Source organism: Suricata suricatta, chromosome 3 (assembly GCF_006229205.1).
Source record: "Suricata suricatta isolate VVHF042 chromosome 3, meerkat_22Aug2017_6uvM2_HiC, whole genome shotgun sequence".
NCBI lineage: Eukaryota > Metazoa > Chordata > Mammalia > Carnivora > Herpestidae > Suricata > Suricata suricatta.
In genome coordinates, this window is record NC_043702.1 from 860257 (window position 1) to 876017 (window position 15761).

Consider the following 15761-nt stretch of genomic DNA (forward strand, 5'->3'; position numbering starts at 1 on the left):
ATCCCCTCACCCCTTCCTTCCCTCACTTCTCACTCTTATCCCCTCACCCCTTCATCATCTCACCTCCTCACCCCTCACTCTTACTGCCTGATCCCTTACCCCCTCACCCCTCACCCCTTCATCCTCTCACTTCCTCACCTCCTCACCGCATCACCCCCTCACCGCTTATCCCCTCATCCCTTCATCCTTTTATCCTCTCACCCCCTCACCCCTAACCTTTTCATTCTCTCACCCTTTCACCCGTCTCCCCTTGCCTCTCATCTCTTCAGCTCATCACCCCTCACCCCCTCAGTCCCTCACCCCCTCACCTCCCGTCCCCTCGGTCCCTTACTCCTCTTATTTCTCCATTTCCCTCTGGCCCGAGGGCTGGCGCGGCACGGTGGGCGGGGCTGCGGGGCCGGGCTGTGTCGCAGGATCTGCTCTGCGGGGTTCCAGTCCGGTCCGCTGCTCTTGGCAGTGTGATGGGGCCGTGGTCACGCCCCTCGCTGGACCTGGGGGCTGTCCCAGCTGCAGTCCCCGGGCTCCGTCCTGGAAGGCTGCCCATCGGTCGTCTTCGCGGTGTCACTCTTGAGAGTAGTACATTTTCTAGAAACGTGCTTCCCAGAGCATGATGAGTTTCTTGTTGAAACCTTGAGCATGGGTTTAGTTTTCGGATTCTCAACTTTTACATCAGGATGCCCACCTTGCCTGCCCACCTTGCCTGCCCATTAACCTACCTTGGCTGTGACACTTGTCACAAGCACCAGGTACAGGTCACAACACAGTTGTCTGCGTGTGTAAATGGGCCCCGTGCAGCCAGCGTGCGAGAGCCATGCCAGGAATGCCCAGGCGCTGGGTGCCGGGAGCCCCGGGCCTCGGACCACGCCGCCCTGGCCGTCCGGCCCCGCCCGAGCCCGGGACCTCAGGCAAGTACACGAGGGCCTGTGTCGCAGCCCGAGTGGAAATGAGCTGCCGCCGCTGTCCTGGCAGAGCCTCTCTGAGCAAGAGTCCACGTGGAAGAACATGTTAGAACATATGCCATTTTCTCTGTCAACAGAACTTTTAAGTGAGTTTTTGGGTTCCCCACCGTGCGTCCTCACTTTTGAGCACCAAGCTCTGTGTCCCGGCACCGGATTGGGGCGGTCCTGCTCCTGAGCTCTGGCTGCCCAGCTCTGGTGGTTAGGGGAGAGCCTGGGTGACCTCCGGCCTAGGACCCCGCCCCACCGGCTCAAGCTGCTCTGAGTAGGGACACGGCTGGAGGCTCCCAGACACGGACCGGGCAGGTGGCAGGGAGGGGGCTCCTCGATCCTGAACCCTGCAGTCAACCTTCCGGTCCCTTCCAGAGGGAGCGCGCTGTGGGAACCCCTGCGGCCCCGCCCGCTGCTCTGTCTTCACAAGGGCGTCCAGGAGGAGGGCGAAGGGCTGGAGCCGTGGGTGGGACCTTGCTGGACGATGGACCCCGGGTCTGGCCTGGTTCCCAGAATGGGGAGTGAGCCCCGGCGCTCTGCTCACGAGGGGGCCACACCCCAGCATTTCTGCCTCGGTGGGCCAGTGGGCCGGGGTGGGGCCCAAGAATCTGCACTGCCAACAGAGTGGTGGTGCTGCAGCTTTGGGTCTGGGGACCCCAGGTCTGGGCTGCACAGCCCCCTGGAGTCACATCTGAGCAGGGACCGGGGGGTCGTCGAGTGGGGCAGTGAGGGGTGCTGTGGCGAACGGGGCTCTCTTCCTGGGGTGACCTGAGAGATCCCGAGCGTCTGAGCCTGCTCACGAGTGGGGTCGGTGCACGCCCATGGCCTCCCGGGGCGTCTGGCTCCCCACGCTCCCTCCCTCGCTGTCTGCGTCCCAGGCTCTGCCTCGTGATCAAGGGGGCACCAAACGGTGGTGGCCATGCCATGTCCTGCAGGCCTGGTGTCCTATGTGGGCTGTCCAGGTCCCACGTGGGGGAGGGGCGGCCACCCTCCCGGCCCCAGGCACACCTGCCGTCCTCTGGGTGGGACCTCCCTGTGCAGAGGCCTCAGGGGCTCGGGGGTGCTGTGGGGGCTCCGAGGGCCGGCACCCATGGCCGGCTGGGGGCTGACCTGCGGTTTGGAACGGCCTGTGGGCAGCAGCGTGGCTGTGTGGGGCCAGACCCCGGCCACCTTGGCCCCGGCGAACGGTGCAGTGGAGGACCCCACCCCAGGCTAAGGACCTGGGCCTCTCTCCCCGCTGCCTACAGGAGGTCCACGGGTTCCGGTTTTCGGAGACGTTCTCGGTCACCGGAGTCTCATCAGGGCAAAGCCACCCCCTAGCTTGACCGAGGGCCTCCCAGCCAGGGGTGACATCAAGGGGCCTCCGTGAGCCCCGTGCCGACGCGGGCTCGCCTCTCAGTGCAGCCCCGCCAGTCCTGGCACAGTCCGCATGGCCCTGGGGCGAGGTTTGTGGCTGGCCTGGCCGGGCTGGCCCTGGCTCCTTTGGCGTGTCCCACGCAAGGCCGAGGGCCTCCAGACAAGGTGGGGGCCCAGCTCTCAACTCCTGAGTCGGAGCCCACACTGGGAGGGGCACACAAAGGGGCACCTTGATGTAGAACTCTGCTGCTCCCCGACCTTGGGGCCAACAGCGGGGGCAGGCTGTGGCCACATGCCCGGAGCGCCTACAGGGGGACGGGGGCCAGCAGCGTTCTTTCTTTAGCGACTTTTGAGGCAGGTGGACACACGGGGAAGCACTGAGCCATGGCTATGGGCCCAGCTGGAGGGTTTGGGGCTGGCTGGCCTCCTCGGGTGGGGGCCACAGGCTTGCCTTCCCCCATGTGTTGTCAGGGCCTCTAGGAGGGGAGGACAGGTAGTAAGGACGGCGCCCCGGGGCGCTGCCCTCAGCACCTTGCACTGGCTCATTCCGCCCGCAGCTCGTCCTCCTGTGGGCGTCCAGGAAGCAGGGTGCAGAGAGGTCTGGGGGTGGCCTGAGGTCACGTGACGGTACGGCGGCATCGGAGCCTGGCAGTCCGGAGGGCATCTGGGCCAGGCTGCTGTGGACCACTGGCTCTGCTCACAGGGCCTGGGGCATTTCAGGGCCCCTGGAACAGAGGGTATCCCTTGAGGTCTTGGTCATCGGTCCTCGGGTACCTGCCCGGTCCTGCTGGGGATGGACCCAAAGCTCTCAGCGCAGACGCGGGGGACGGGGGGTCAGAGAGGGCCCCACCCGCCACCCCGTGAGCCGCCATGGAGGCCGGCGGGCACACACACCCCCGCTCACTGTCAGTTAGCTTGTGCCCAGCCGTGTGACAGTGCTCGCTCTGACTTGTCCATCTCTTCTATGTGTACGTGTGTGTCCTGGCTGCCTCCACCTTTAGCGTTTCGTTCGGAAATGACACTAGGTACAGCTCACTTTTCTCTTCCGCACTCGCTTGGTCTGTCCCTCTTCCGCTTTTCAATCCCTTTCCTCCTGCGGCGTCTCCCCCTGCGCTCTCTGCCAGTTCTCCGGGTACCCTGCTGTCCTCACGTCCCTTCCCCCGGATCTTTGTCCTTGGTGACGTGTGTGTGACAGCGGCCCTGCCCCATCCCACTGCTTCCCCCCGCGCCCCTGGAGTGTGTGGCGGAGAGCCTGTCTGCGCCCCGGCGTGGCCGCGCTCCTCCGGGCTGCCCTCCGCACTCCCGGGCCGGGCCGGCTCCTCGGGAGGGCCTGGCGGGGCCGGGGCGTGAGCCGCTGCCCGTGGTCTGTGTCGCCGTGTTTCTCGGCCATGTCTTTGAGGATGCTTGGATGGAAATGGGGCAAGGCTTGGGGCCGAGCGGCCACACAGGGACTGAGGCGAATCCCCCACCTCAGACAGGACCCTAAAACCAGCACCCAGCCTCAGGCAAGAGTTCAGGAGCTCTGCCATCCGTCAGGTGGCCGAGGGCAGGAAGTCTTCTGTAATAGAAAACCCTGTTGGGGTCGGAGGCCACCGAAGAGGCTGAGGCCTCGCCTCTCGGGGGCGCTCCAGCTGCCCTCAGAGGGGTTTCCTGGCCGTGGGCTGCTGCTCTGCTCAGTCTTTGTGGGTTCGAGATGGGGACAGGGGGCAGAGCCCACCGCCTGCTCTGAGGTGGGGACAGGGAGCCTGCTCTGGGCTCACGGGAGGCGGGGTGAAGCTGTCGGCCACAGGCCACCCCACTTGCACTCCAAGCGTCCTCCCCCAGGGGGAGATGGGCCACACAGGGCTTGGGCGAACCTGGGCAGGTTGGGGCCTCCTTACTCAGACGGGGCGGGAGGGGATGGCGCCCCCGCTGCCCTCTCCCCGTCTCTCGCCCCTCTGCCCGCCCCGCCCCTGCCTCCCCTCCTCTCCCTCCCTCTTCCCCCTTGTTGCCACTCCCCTCCGCCCCTCCCTCCACAGGGGAGCCCCCCACCCGGCCTGGTCCTGAGTAAGGAGGAGCCTACTGTTCTCCTCGACCTGCCGCCCGGGCTTCCTGGCCAGCGGCCCGCGCGTCTCTGCCTGTGTCTGTCTGTCTGCATGTCCCCAGCCCGCCAGAGCGGCCCGGGTGCGGCCACCTTTGACCTTGTCTCCGCTTCCTTCCAGGACCTTTTACCAGTGCGAGGCCGCGTGGGACAGCTCCATGCACAACTCGCTGCTCCTGAACCGGGTCACCCCGTACCGGGAGAGAATCTACATGACCCTCTCGGCTTACATCGAGGTGAGCGGCCTGAGGCCAGGGCGCACCCCCAGACCACTGCCCCCCAAGCCGGAGCTGCTTGCCAAGGGCCGTGGGGTGCTCGGTAGCCCGGGACAGAGGACTCGTCAAGTCCTTGTTCGATCCGTGTACTTCTAATGTTCTAATGTTCACAGCGACCCGCCTCCCCCCACCACGTTCAGTGTGTGGCTTTGCCCTGGGATTGCCGGGTCCCTCCATCTCTGCTCCAGGCAGCCTGAGCCAGCAGCCTGCCCAGCCCCGTCCCCAGGGTCTTGGGCTGTGCCTTGCCTTCAAAGCACAGTGGGAGGCCAGGAGAGGGGCCTTGCCAGCCGGGTGCACAGCGAGGACCTGGGACTGGCGGTGGCAGCCACGGCCCCGCGGAGGGAAAGGCCTCCCCGTCCCCTCCCAGCCCCGTCACCCTGGCTGTGGGAAGCGGGCCCCGGACGGCCTCTCGGGACGGCGGTTTGCCGGGGCGGCGCTGGCTGGGCCCTGCACGTGAGTCCCGGCATGCTGCGGTCCGCCGGCGCCAGTGGCGAGCGTCAGGATGAAGCGGAGCGGCCGCGTGAGACCCGGCGTGTCAGGGCCCCGGCACGTCCTCCAGACTGAAACGTGGGTGGGAAGCCAGGATCTGGTTTGATCCTCACAGATGTTTCCGGAGCATGTCGCCCCGTCCCGTGGCGAGGTGTCGGGGACCCAACCGGAGGAGGCCTGTGTCCGGGACCCTCGGGGTCCCTGACACTGAAGCCAGCCCTCTGCGGCCCTGGGAGGCGAGGCCCTGGCTCTCTCCCTGCAGGCTCCTGGGGGGAGCAGAGACCTCCTGCCTGAGTCGGAGGCCATGGTAGAGGCCCAGGAAGGTCTGGGGCGGGGGAGCGCAGGGTGCTCCCGCGCCTGAGCCCCGCCCCCCACCCCTGCAGATGGAGAACTGCACCCAGCCCGCCGTCATCACCAAGGACTTCTGCATGGTCTTCCACTCTCGGGACGCCAAGCTGCCCGCTTCGCGCTCCATCCGCAACCTGTTTGGCAGCGGAAGCCTGCGGGCCTCGGAGAGGTGAGCCTGCTCGTGGAGGTGGCCCAGCGGCCCGCTGTCCGCACTCTGGTCCCCGCGAAGAGGGACCGGGGGCGGCTGGCGGATCCAGCAGAGGCTGGAGTGACACACTGGCTGCAGGTGGGCCCGGACCGGAAGGCAGATTGTCCTGCCTCCCAGCTGGCCCCCAGCATGCAGGGCCTCCCGCCTGCCCCTGAGGTTGGGGTCCATGGAGGCCACAGGCACGTTGAGGGGCGTGAGAGAGCCCTCGGCTGCCCACGGGCGTGCTGGAGAAGGCCTGGGGGTTTTGCCCTGCGCCCCTCCTGTGGGGGGTCCTCGGGCCCCACCCCACCCCCAGGACCTCAGTGCGGTGCCCTCAGGGCGCTCTGGACAGGGCCTCCTGCCTCTTGGAGGCCGGCAGCACCCGAGGGAGGGGACAGTCAGGTCCAGCAGCCCCTTCCGGTCCTCTGACTTGTGCCTGCGTTCTTGAGGGGGGCGATGAACAAGAATGTCACAGCAGTCTGGAGGGGTCTGTGCCGCAGCACCAGAGGCCGCCAGGCCCCCTGTGCTCCCCTTCAGTGACGCTCCCTACACGGTCTCGTGGAGCCCAGTGTGCGGGATGCTCGGGGCACAGCCAGGAAGCTGAGTCTGGGGCTCGGGACTCAGCGGCCTTGGGCTGTAACCGGGTCATGTGGGGTCACCTGGTGAGTGTGGATACTGCCCACAAAGCTTGGGGACGCACGCTCGGCTAAATCAGTGGCCCTGGCGTGGGGGGGCCCAGAGGGTTGCGGGCCGAGGATGGCCCACGGGCGGCTGCAGCTCGGGGCCCCGCGCAGGGCCACCCGGGACGCGTTCCCAGCAGGACGCGTGCGGTGCCCCGTGCCCACCCGCCTCCCCTCTGCCCCTGCAGCAACCGCGTGACGGGCGTGTACGAGCTCAGCCTGTGCCACGTGGCCGACGCCGGCAGCCCAGGTAGGCACCTGGGGGACCACTTTGTCAGGAGCCAGGGGGCCCGGGTCACTCGGGCCGCCTCAGCTGCGCTGCCGCTGTGGGGGCCTCACTCCTGAGACTCAAGTGCTCGCCATTGCCCTTCGGGAGTTCTGAGAGGCCGGAGGACGGCAGGGGTGTGGGGGGAGAGGCAGCCTGCTGCGGCCGAGGCTCTCCCCAGGGGTCCAGCCTCCCTCCACGGACAAGCCCCCTGCCCTGGGGGCCCGAGGCCCGGTGCAGGGCAGGGACATGGCCAGCCCGGCGCCCCCTCTGCAGGGATGCAGCGGCGGCGGCGGCGGGTGCTGGACACGTCTGTGGCCTACGTGCGTGGCGAGGAGAACCTGGCGGGCTGGAGGCCCCGGAGCGACAGCCTCATCCTGGACCACCAGTGGGAGCTGGAGAAGCTGAGTCTGCTGCAGGAGGTGGGCAGTGCTCAACAGGCACTGGCCCCGGGGCGGGGCGCAGGGGGAGGCTCTGGTGTCTGTCAGCGGCCCCTGACCCCGGGGCCGGGCGCAGGGGGAGGTTCTGGTGTCTGCCAGCTGCCCCCCACCCTGGGGCAGGACGCAGGGGAGCGGCTCCGGTGTCCGTCAGCTGCCCCCCACCCTGGGGCGGGGCGCAGGGGGGCGGCTCCGGTGTCCGTCAGCTGCCCCCCACCCTGGGGCGGGGCGCAGGGGGGCGGCTTCAGTGTCCGTCAGCGGCCCCCCACCCCGGGGCGGGGTGCAGGGGGGCGGCTCCAGTGTCCGGGGGCTGAGCCATGCCCCTGCTCCCGCAGGTTGAGAAGACCAGGCACTACCTGCTGCTTCGGGAGAAGCTGGAGACCACCCAGCGGCTCGGCCCCGAGGCGCCATCCCCCGCCTCCAGCGAGGACTCTGGCTCCCACGGTTCGTCCAGCCCCTCGTCCCCGCTCTCGGCCGAGGGCCGGCCGTCGCCCCTGGAGGCTCCCAGTGAGAGACAGCGCGAGCTAGCAGTCAAGGTAGCTCAGCCGGCCCTGCCGGGACCCCGGCCCCTCCAGGGGTGACCCAGCCCTGTCCCGTCAGAGCGGGAGCCGGGAGAACGAGCGGCCCAAGAGTCCCCTTGCCTGCCCCTCAACCCCCCACACACCGACATTTGTCAGCCTTTTACAGCCTCCTCCCCCAAGCAGCGGGAGCTGACGGGGAGCTCACCACCGCTGTCCAGAGCTGGCTCCCTGCTGCTTGACGGGCTGGTGGAAAGGCCTCTTGGACCGTGGACCACGCCGCCCCCCACCTCTGCCCTTGGCCCCTGGCCTGCGCCGAGCGGTTTCCCTGGCACACCGGTCCCTGTGGAGGGTGGAGGTGCTGCCCGCCTGGGCCTGGGCCAGTCATCCATCCACACCAGGGGGCCCGCGGGGGCCGTGCCCAAGGCGGGGCCGCGCCCTGGGGGCCTCCTGACCCGGCATCCACTCTTCTTGCAGTGCTTACGCCTCCTCACGCACACGTTCAACCGGGAGTACACCCACAGCCACGTCTGCGTCAGTGCCAGCGAGAGCAAGGTGGGCGAAGGGGCCGCTGTCACCAAGAAAAACTCGCACTCACGTTCAGAGCCGGAAATAAGGGTTTTCTTAGAGACATAGCCAAGGGTGCATGGAGCACAGGGGCCTCCTAGGCGGCCCTCACTCAGCTGCCTCTGTCCAGTGCAGGTCAGGCCCCGTCCCTGTGGCCATCCTTCCTCTGCCAGGGGACAGATTCTTGTCCCCAGAGCCAGTGTGGTCCCTGTGCTGCTCCCACCCACCCTGATTCGGGGCCTGCCGTGTCTGGCTTTCCTCCTTTGCACGAGCCTCCCCTCTGCCTGGAAGGGCCTCTGTCCATGTCTCATGGGCTGCAAACCCCCAAGTGGGGGCTCAGAGACTATGCCCCCTGCGCCCCTGTGGTCTTGGCTCACCCTTTGGAGCCCAGCGGTCACGAGTGCCCCCTGAGGCAGGACAGAGCCACAGCCGGGGGTGTGTAGGGGTAGGGGCGGGTCGAGGGGGCTGGGCAGGGTCTGGCCTGCAGCTGGAATGGGGGGGTCCCCCAAATGGAGGTAGCAGGTGAGCAGAGGGACAGGAACTAGCCACTGCAGCGGTGTCCCCCTGCAGCGGTGTCCCCACCTTGCACAACCCCCCCCCCCACAAGGCTTTCTGTCCTCCACAGCTCTCTGAAATGTCGGTCACCCTGCTCCGGGACCCGTCCATGTCCCCTCTGGGGGTGGCCACCCTCACGCCCTCCTCCACCTGCCCCTCTCTGGTGGAGGGGCGGTATGGAGCGACTGATGTGAGGTGAGCGAGCGGCCGGCTGGGTGCAGAGGAAGCCCCGCCGGCAGGGGCCCGGCCCCGCGAGGCCTCCCCCTGCCGGACTGCAGAGGCCTCGCTTTGCTTCCCCAGGACCCCACATCCCTGCTCCCGGCCGGCCAGCCCAGAAGCCGAGCCTTCACCTGAGGCCGATCCCAAGAAGCTTCCCTCCCCTGCTCGGGCGGCTGAGGCAGACAGGGACCCCCCGCGCCTGCTGGTTCCCGACATCCAGGAGATCCGCGTCAGGTGCGTGGGGGGCCCTGCCCCAGAAGGGGCGCTTCTGAAACCACCCAGCCAGCTCTGTCCCTGAGCCAGGCCCAGTCAGCTCCATATTAGGGAGACCACAGGCCACCCCTGACCTGGGGCCGGGGCAGAGAATGAGCCGACAGCAAAGGTCAGGAGGTGGGCCGGAGCCAGGACCCGGGGCCGGGGACCTGGCGGCACCTCTGCGGAAAGACGGTTTAATACATCTGCGAGTTGTTAGTTCGGCCGCTGTGCCAAATGCCTGCCTGGCCCTTGTGGCCCAAGAACGCCACCGTCCACGGGTTGTGGTCACGGGACCCGGTGCGACAGTGCAGGCGCTTCAGCTGTTCGAAAGTGTCTCCTTCCCACAGCTGGGGAAACTGAGGCCCAGAGATAGGTCAGTGGGTCTGGTCTCTGAGCCCCGGCGGGCACTGCCAGGGGCCTGGGGGGGGGGGTGGCGACCGCCCGGAGCACGTGAGCCAGCGGGTGTCCCCCCCGCAGCCCCATCGTCTCTAAGAAGGGGTACCTGCACTTCCTGGAGCCGCACACGGCCGGCTGGGCCAAGCGCTTCGTGGTGGTGCGGCGGCCGTACGCCTACATGTACAACAGCGACAAGGACTCCGTGGAGCGCTTCGTGCTCAACCTGTCCACCGCGCAGGTGGAGTACAGCGAGGACCAGCAGGCCATGCTCAAGGTGCAGCCTCGGGGGCCGGGCGGGCCGTCCCCATCCCCCGCGGGCCCCGTGTCCTGTCTCTCAGAAGGTCCCCCCTCTGGCCACCCACGGGGCACCTCGTCCTGGTGATGGCCAGCCGTGGGCTGTGGTCCATGGGTGGGGCAGGCGCTGACCCATTCTCCGGGGACGCCCTCGGTGGGGGCGCTGAGCCCCACAGGGCCGGTTGTGGGGTGGGCCTGGGAGCACAGCCTTCCTGTCCCCTGGCTTTGCCCCCCTCTGAGCAAGCAGTGACCCTGGCTGTGTGTGGCAGGAATCCGGACTCCTTCCTCTGGAGGCTACAGCGCCCGCTGGCCCATTTCTGGTGCCCTGTGCTGCCTACACCTCCCCCCCCCCACCGGCCCAGGGCTCAGGCTTGGCAAGAGAGGCCAGCACCATGGCCGAGCCAGGGTCGCCGGGGAGGAACCTCGGCCCGCGAGGGGTAGGCACATCCCAGGGGGCCACGCAGAGCAGCCCCAAGGAGCCCCGGGGCCGGGGAAGAGACAGGGTGTCCTGACTGCGGAGCCTTCCCCAGGGGGCGCCGCCGCGGCTCTCTCCTGCTCCCCAGCCCCCCACCCGGGTCCCAGGTGCGACCACCGTGTGCCGACCGGGGAGGGGGCTGACTGCGCCGTCTCATGGCCGTCTGCCTTCGCAGACGCCCAACACATTCGCCGTGTGCACGGAGCACCGCGGTATCCTGCTGCAGGCCAACAGTGACAAGGACATGCACGACTGGCTGTACGCCTTCAACCCCCTCCTGGCCGGGACCATACGGTACGCGGGGGGGCGGGGGGGCGCCCCGGGGACGCTCGAGGGCGGCAAGGCTTGGTTCCATGTCGTTGCTGCTGGTAAAGCGTGTAAACCCCTGAGATGTTCGAAATGTGCGTGTCTCGGGGGCAGGCCCTCACGCCACCGCAAACACGGCTCGAGGTCAGGCTTGGGCACAGCGGGGCCCTGGCGACGGGAGCCCTGCCCTCCTGCCCTGCTCCCGAGTCCCAGGGACAGGGACGAGCCTCCGGGGGTGGGCAGGGAAGGCAGGGGCGCGCGCCGCCGGGAGGCCAGCATCCTGACCCCACGTGTCCCTACCTCCCGCAGGTCCAAGCTGTCCAGACGGCGGTCGGCCCAGATGAGGGTCTGAGCCGGAATCCCCCCGCGCCCCGAGACAGCCAGCAGGCCAGCCCCACCCCCAGCCCCCGTCACCATTCGTCATGTCACACGTGCCCAGCCCGCCCCCACCAGCCAGCCAGCCAGCCAGCCGGTCCCCTGTGGGGGACGCTGTGTGGGGACCCCCGAGCGCCACCTCTGGTCTGGGTGCCTGGGCCACAAGACCTACCCTGCCCCCAGCAGGCCGCGTTCTGTCTTCTTTCGGAGCAGGCCCCGGGTGGGAGGGGCTGGCAGGTGCCAGAGAGGCCGAGGGCACAAGTCTCGGGGCATCGCTGCCGTTCTGATATTTTTTTAAGCATAGACAGACTTATAATTAATATACATTAGTTAGTGACACCAGACCAGTCCGCTCAGAAAGTAACTATAAGACTGTGTTCTATTTATAAGTATTTATTTCTAACGCCTTCACGTAGACCCGTAGGTTCGGACGGACCCTGCCCCCCGCTTGTCCCTCTCCCAGCCCCAAGCCTCGCAGTGAGACCACGGTGAAGGCGCGTGTGCACAGGCCGGGCACGCCTGCCACCCAGGGTGTGTGTGTGTGCGTGTGCATGTGCGCGTGAGCGTCCGGGGGCCGAGAGGGGGTGGCGTGCACCCGTGCAGGGGAGGTGGGATGCGAGTCTCACCCGGACAGTGGCTCCACGGGCAGCTTCTCCCAGAAGTGCGCAGACGTGAGGGGGACCAGGCAGGTGGCCACCTGGCCTGGGGGCTCTCCCAGCAGGGACGGCGGTGGGGGGGTGTCCAGGCCGGCAGGTGGCTGGAGTTAGAGACGGTGCAGGCAGCAAGGGGCTTGGGGTGCAGGGTCTCTAGCTCCAGGTCGTTCCTGGGAAGCAGGTCTGTGACTACCCCTCTCCGCCCCAAGACGAGAGTGTCTGTGGGCCCCAGTGAGAAGAGTCTGTGGGGTCAGGTGGGGGCAGCCAGCGACAGGGACCCCGTCATCAGAGGGCCCAGCCCTCCTGTTGCTGCACCGTCCGCTCTGTGCTCCCACGGGCTGCGTGCCTGAGGCCTGGCCGGGGGTCGAGCCCGCCCCAGGCTGAGGGTCTGGCCGGGCACTGCACCCAGAAACCCCGGGCCTGGGTGGTCCCTCAGTGACCTGTTCCTGTGCCCGCGGACACAGGCGGCCTCTTTCTAACCCAAGTGAAAACAGCAACTAACCCACAAGCCCCTGTCCCACCAAGAACAGGTCCCACTCAGAATCTGGGGGTCCAGGCCCAGGTCCGCGGTCCGCCAGGCCACGCCAGGCCCTGGTGCCTTCCACTGCCTCGCCAGACCCTGCAGGGCACCCTCTCAGTGACACCCACCTTTCCACTTGGTTCGGATTACCTTGTCACCCCCCAGCCAATGGTCTGAAGCCCCATCAGCCGGGCTGTCCCCGAGTGGCACTGCCGTGGCCTGTGGCCATGGCGTGGGTTCTGTGCACCGAGGCAGGAAGTGTGCGCGGCCTCTTTCCTCGTGGGCTCGGCCCCCACGCGAGGTGACAAGGTTCCTTGGAGCCTGCCGTGGACATGGGACCAGGCGATAGGCCTGCCCCTGAGCGCTGTCCGGTAGCTGTGTCTGGTCCCACCGGCCGCGCCGGCGCTCAGAGGCTGCGAGCGCACCTTCCCCATTGCCGGTCCGGGCGCGCGTCAGCGGCCACTGGACCCCTCGTCCCCCGTGCTCGGAAGACACCCTGGTGGCATTGCTCATTCAGCAGAAAACGCATCCTAGGAAACCCCGCATGTGGGACGCAGGACCCAGCAGCCTTCTCTGGAGACGCCAAAGGAGGGCTCGCAGCCCGGGCCCAAACCAAAGGTCCAGAAAGCAGACATTCCCGGGCCGAGGCGCAGGGCAGGGGTGCGGCACAGGCCAGAGCAAGCCCTTCTGCTGGCTGTTGCCATGACCTCCAGGGCCGGGAGGGGCCCAGGGAGGGAGGACGCTGCTCCCAGAGGAGTTGGTTGCCGGCAGCCCCGCCTTCCCTCGGGGAGACTGGGGGCGCGGGGCCGGGAGATGTGGGGGGGAGCGCAGGGCCGGGCCGCAGCTGCTCAGGTCAGCCAGCCTGGAGCCGCGGCCTCGGAGGGTCTGAGGGGCTCGCACCCAGGGTGCAGGGGTCTGAGGCCAGCCAGCCTGCAGAACACCCGCTTCCTGGGGCGGAGTGAGGGGGCGCACCCTAAACTCAGGAGCCTCCACGGCCATGGAGGTGCCCCCAGGACTGTGTAATTTTGACCCTGGTGCCCTTGGCAATTGCCTGGACCCCTGTCCCCGCCGTCACTGCCAGAGCTCCGGAGCTGGTGGGGAGAGAGATCTGGGAGCACCTGGTCCCTTGTCCACCCCGCAGAAGCTGCCCCACGTCACAGTAGGGGGTGTGGTGTTCACCTCTGCTCCAGAGCACCTCAGGGGTGTCCCCGTTGTGGGGTGCAGAGGGGAGGCCAGGCCTGGCAGTGGCTGTTTCCCACTAAGTGGGGAGGGAAGAAAGATCCAGAAAGTCATTTCTCTGGGAGTTTTTTTAACACTTGATGGCACTCATTCTGCCTTGAGGGATAGCCGTCCTCGCTCAGGGAGCTCTGTCTCCTCCAGGGAGGGGGGAGGCCCCCTGCTGATTTGCTGTGGTCCCAGGAAGGGGTGCTGGGCTCCAGGCTCCAGTGTGCCCGGGGCGTCGAGATGTTCCCGAGTCCCAAGGCCTCCGTGTTTGGAGTGATCACTCCTAAGATGCCAATGGTTCACTCACCGATCACACGCGCGCACACACCTCCCGTGGCTGCAGTGAGGCCGCCTCCCCATCCATCCTGGTCTCACCTCCGCACCTGTGGGGCGGGTGTGGAGAAGCACTTGGAGAGAGTTCTGGAATGTCGCTGGTGGTACAGGCCTGAGCAGGTTGCAGTGCTGGTCCTCCGTCAGCCCCCCAGTGCGGGACCCCGGAAGGCGCCCTCCTTTTACTCCTGGGACAAGGGTCACGCCCCCCGGGATCAGCAGAGGCCGTGGCTTCTTCCGGGCGGCACCTCTGCTGCTGGCCATCCCCTGCGTCCCCAGTAGCTTGTACATATGTGGTTCTGTGGCACACCCTGGCCCCTGCACTGTGACCAGCGTCCTGACGTGACAACTCTAGTCCCCTGACGTCCTAAACCCGAGTGTTAGGCTCTAGACTCCTGTACTGTGTGTGTGCACTTAAGAATCTGTCCAATTAAGAAATAAATGTGGCTCCTTATGCAACAGCAGACCCACGGCGTCCCCTGTGGCTTTATTTATGTGTTAAGTCTGTTCGATGCAGCCAAAACTGCCCCTGGGGTCGGATGTCCGGCCGTGTCCAGAGAGCAGCCACTTCCCACCCTGGTGAGGCAGGGAGGGAAGAGAGGCTGGGGGGTGGGTGAGGGACAAGATGGCGTTCGTCATGGGCGCGCCCACCCCCTACCCGCAGCGCCTGCCCCACCTGCCTGCAAAGCTCACGGTCCTTGGGCTGTTCTGTAGGGTCGGCGTCCCCCCAATACCGAAACCGGACAGTATTACGAGATGTCGGAACTACAGACCAGTGTTTCTGCAACACAGAAAACCAGTACGTTCGGTAACGCGTTGACAAACCAAACGCACTACCGAAAAGGATCCTGCCTGGTGATCAGGCGCCGTGCATCTTGGGAACGCAGGGTCGGTTCAAAACCCGATCAGCGCGATTCACCAGATTAAACCAGCAAAAGAAAAATCACTCCGGACGCACAAAAAGCATTTGACCAAATTTAGCGTCCGTTGCTAACTGCGCCTTTACACGGATGGTAACGTCCTCCACCCGACCAGGCACTTCAGCCCACAGCCGACGCCATGCTTGCGGGCAGAGTGAGCGGGGGCCAGGCAGGGTCTGAGCTCCCCCAGCACCCCGACGGGAGGCCGCCAGACCCAGCCGTGCGACCACCCGCTGCGGTCACGGCCCGTCGTCCTCGAGAACGCAGGGTGAGGGGGGACTGAGCCCCTCCGGCCCCCGGCTGCACCCCTGCCCACGGCATGCGGTGCGCTGGCCTGCCTCGCTGGGGTTCGGTTTTAGCTCAACGGTAAAATTACGGGCACCTGCGTGGCTCAGGCGGTTAAGCATCTCCGCTCAGGTTATGATTCACAGCTCGTGAGCTGACAGCCCTTCTTCTCTCTCAAAAACAAATATAAATAAATAAATAAATAATAAAAGTTAAACTTCTGCAAAAATAAAAGTTGGCCTCACGCTCGCTGATCACCCAGTGTGAACAGCTGCTGCACATTAGCCAGGCTGTGTGTCTGCCGTGATGCGCTTTCTGGGTCCAAACCCACTTTCTGGGTGGTTCTGACGGCCTGGCACAGGGTGCTGGAGGGCGGAAGGGGGGCTCTGTGTGACCCTGAGGGAGCCCCAGCTTCTCTCCCGGACTCAGGCTTCCACTGGTTCCTGCTCCTCTGACAGGGCAGGGCCTTAAAGGAGGAATGAACAAGTCCCTGCCCCCCACACCCCTCCCTGGGCCTGGGGTCTGGACGGATTCCACCTCCGGGAAAGTTCTGGACCTCGGAATCCTCTACTGGGACAACCAGAGAAAAGGCAGCGCCTGTCGCCCATGCTTCAGCCCCACCCCCCCACCGGGTGTCAGTCTCCCCAGTGGGAAAGCTGGAGGGCAGAGGCCCCAGGAGCAACACAGACATAAGAACGATCAGGAAGTGGAGACTGGACCAGAGGTGAGGGGCCCCCCAGGGAGCCTGGACCAGAGGTGAGGGCCCCCCCCCCAGGAAGCCTGGGCCAGAGGTGAGGGCCCCCCC

At 66.8% G+C, this 15761-nt stretch overlaps 1 protein-coding gene across 1 annotated transcript in view; it reads left to right on the top strand.

Annotated features, from left to right (window-relative positions):
* The window catches only part of KIF1A (kinesin family member 1A), a 63005-nt gene extending 48788 nt beyond the window's left edge, over window positions 1-14217 (top strand). The window contains exons 36-46 of the mRNA XM_029936155.1: window positions 4505-4619; window positions 5531-5664; window positions 6551-6612; window positions 6904-7049; window positions 7400-7600; window positions 8060-8137; window positions 8775-8899; window positions 9005-9157; window positions 9656-9848; window positions 10519-10637; window positions 10959-14217. Coding sequence (XP_029792015.1) covers window positions 4505-4619; window positions 5531-5664; window positions 6551-6612; window positions 6904-7049; window positions 7400-7600; window positions 8060-8137; window positions 8775-8899; window positions 9005-9157; window positions 9656-9848; window positions 10519-10637; window positions 10959-11001 — 1369 coding nt within the window. The 3' untranslated portion in view covers window positions 11002-14217. The remainder of the gene's footprint in view (window positions 1-4504; window positions 4620-5530; window positions 5665-6550; window positions 6613-6903; window positions 7050-7399; window positions 7601-8059; window positions 8138-8774; window positions 8900-9004; window positions 9158-9655; window positions 9849-10518; window positions 10638-10958) is intronic.
* The last annotated feature ends 1544 nt before the right edge of the window (window positions 14218-15761 follow it).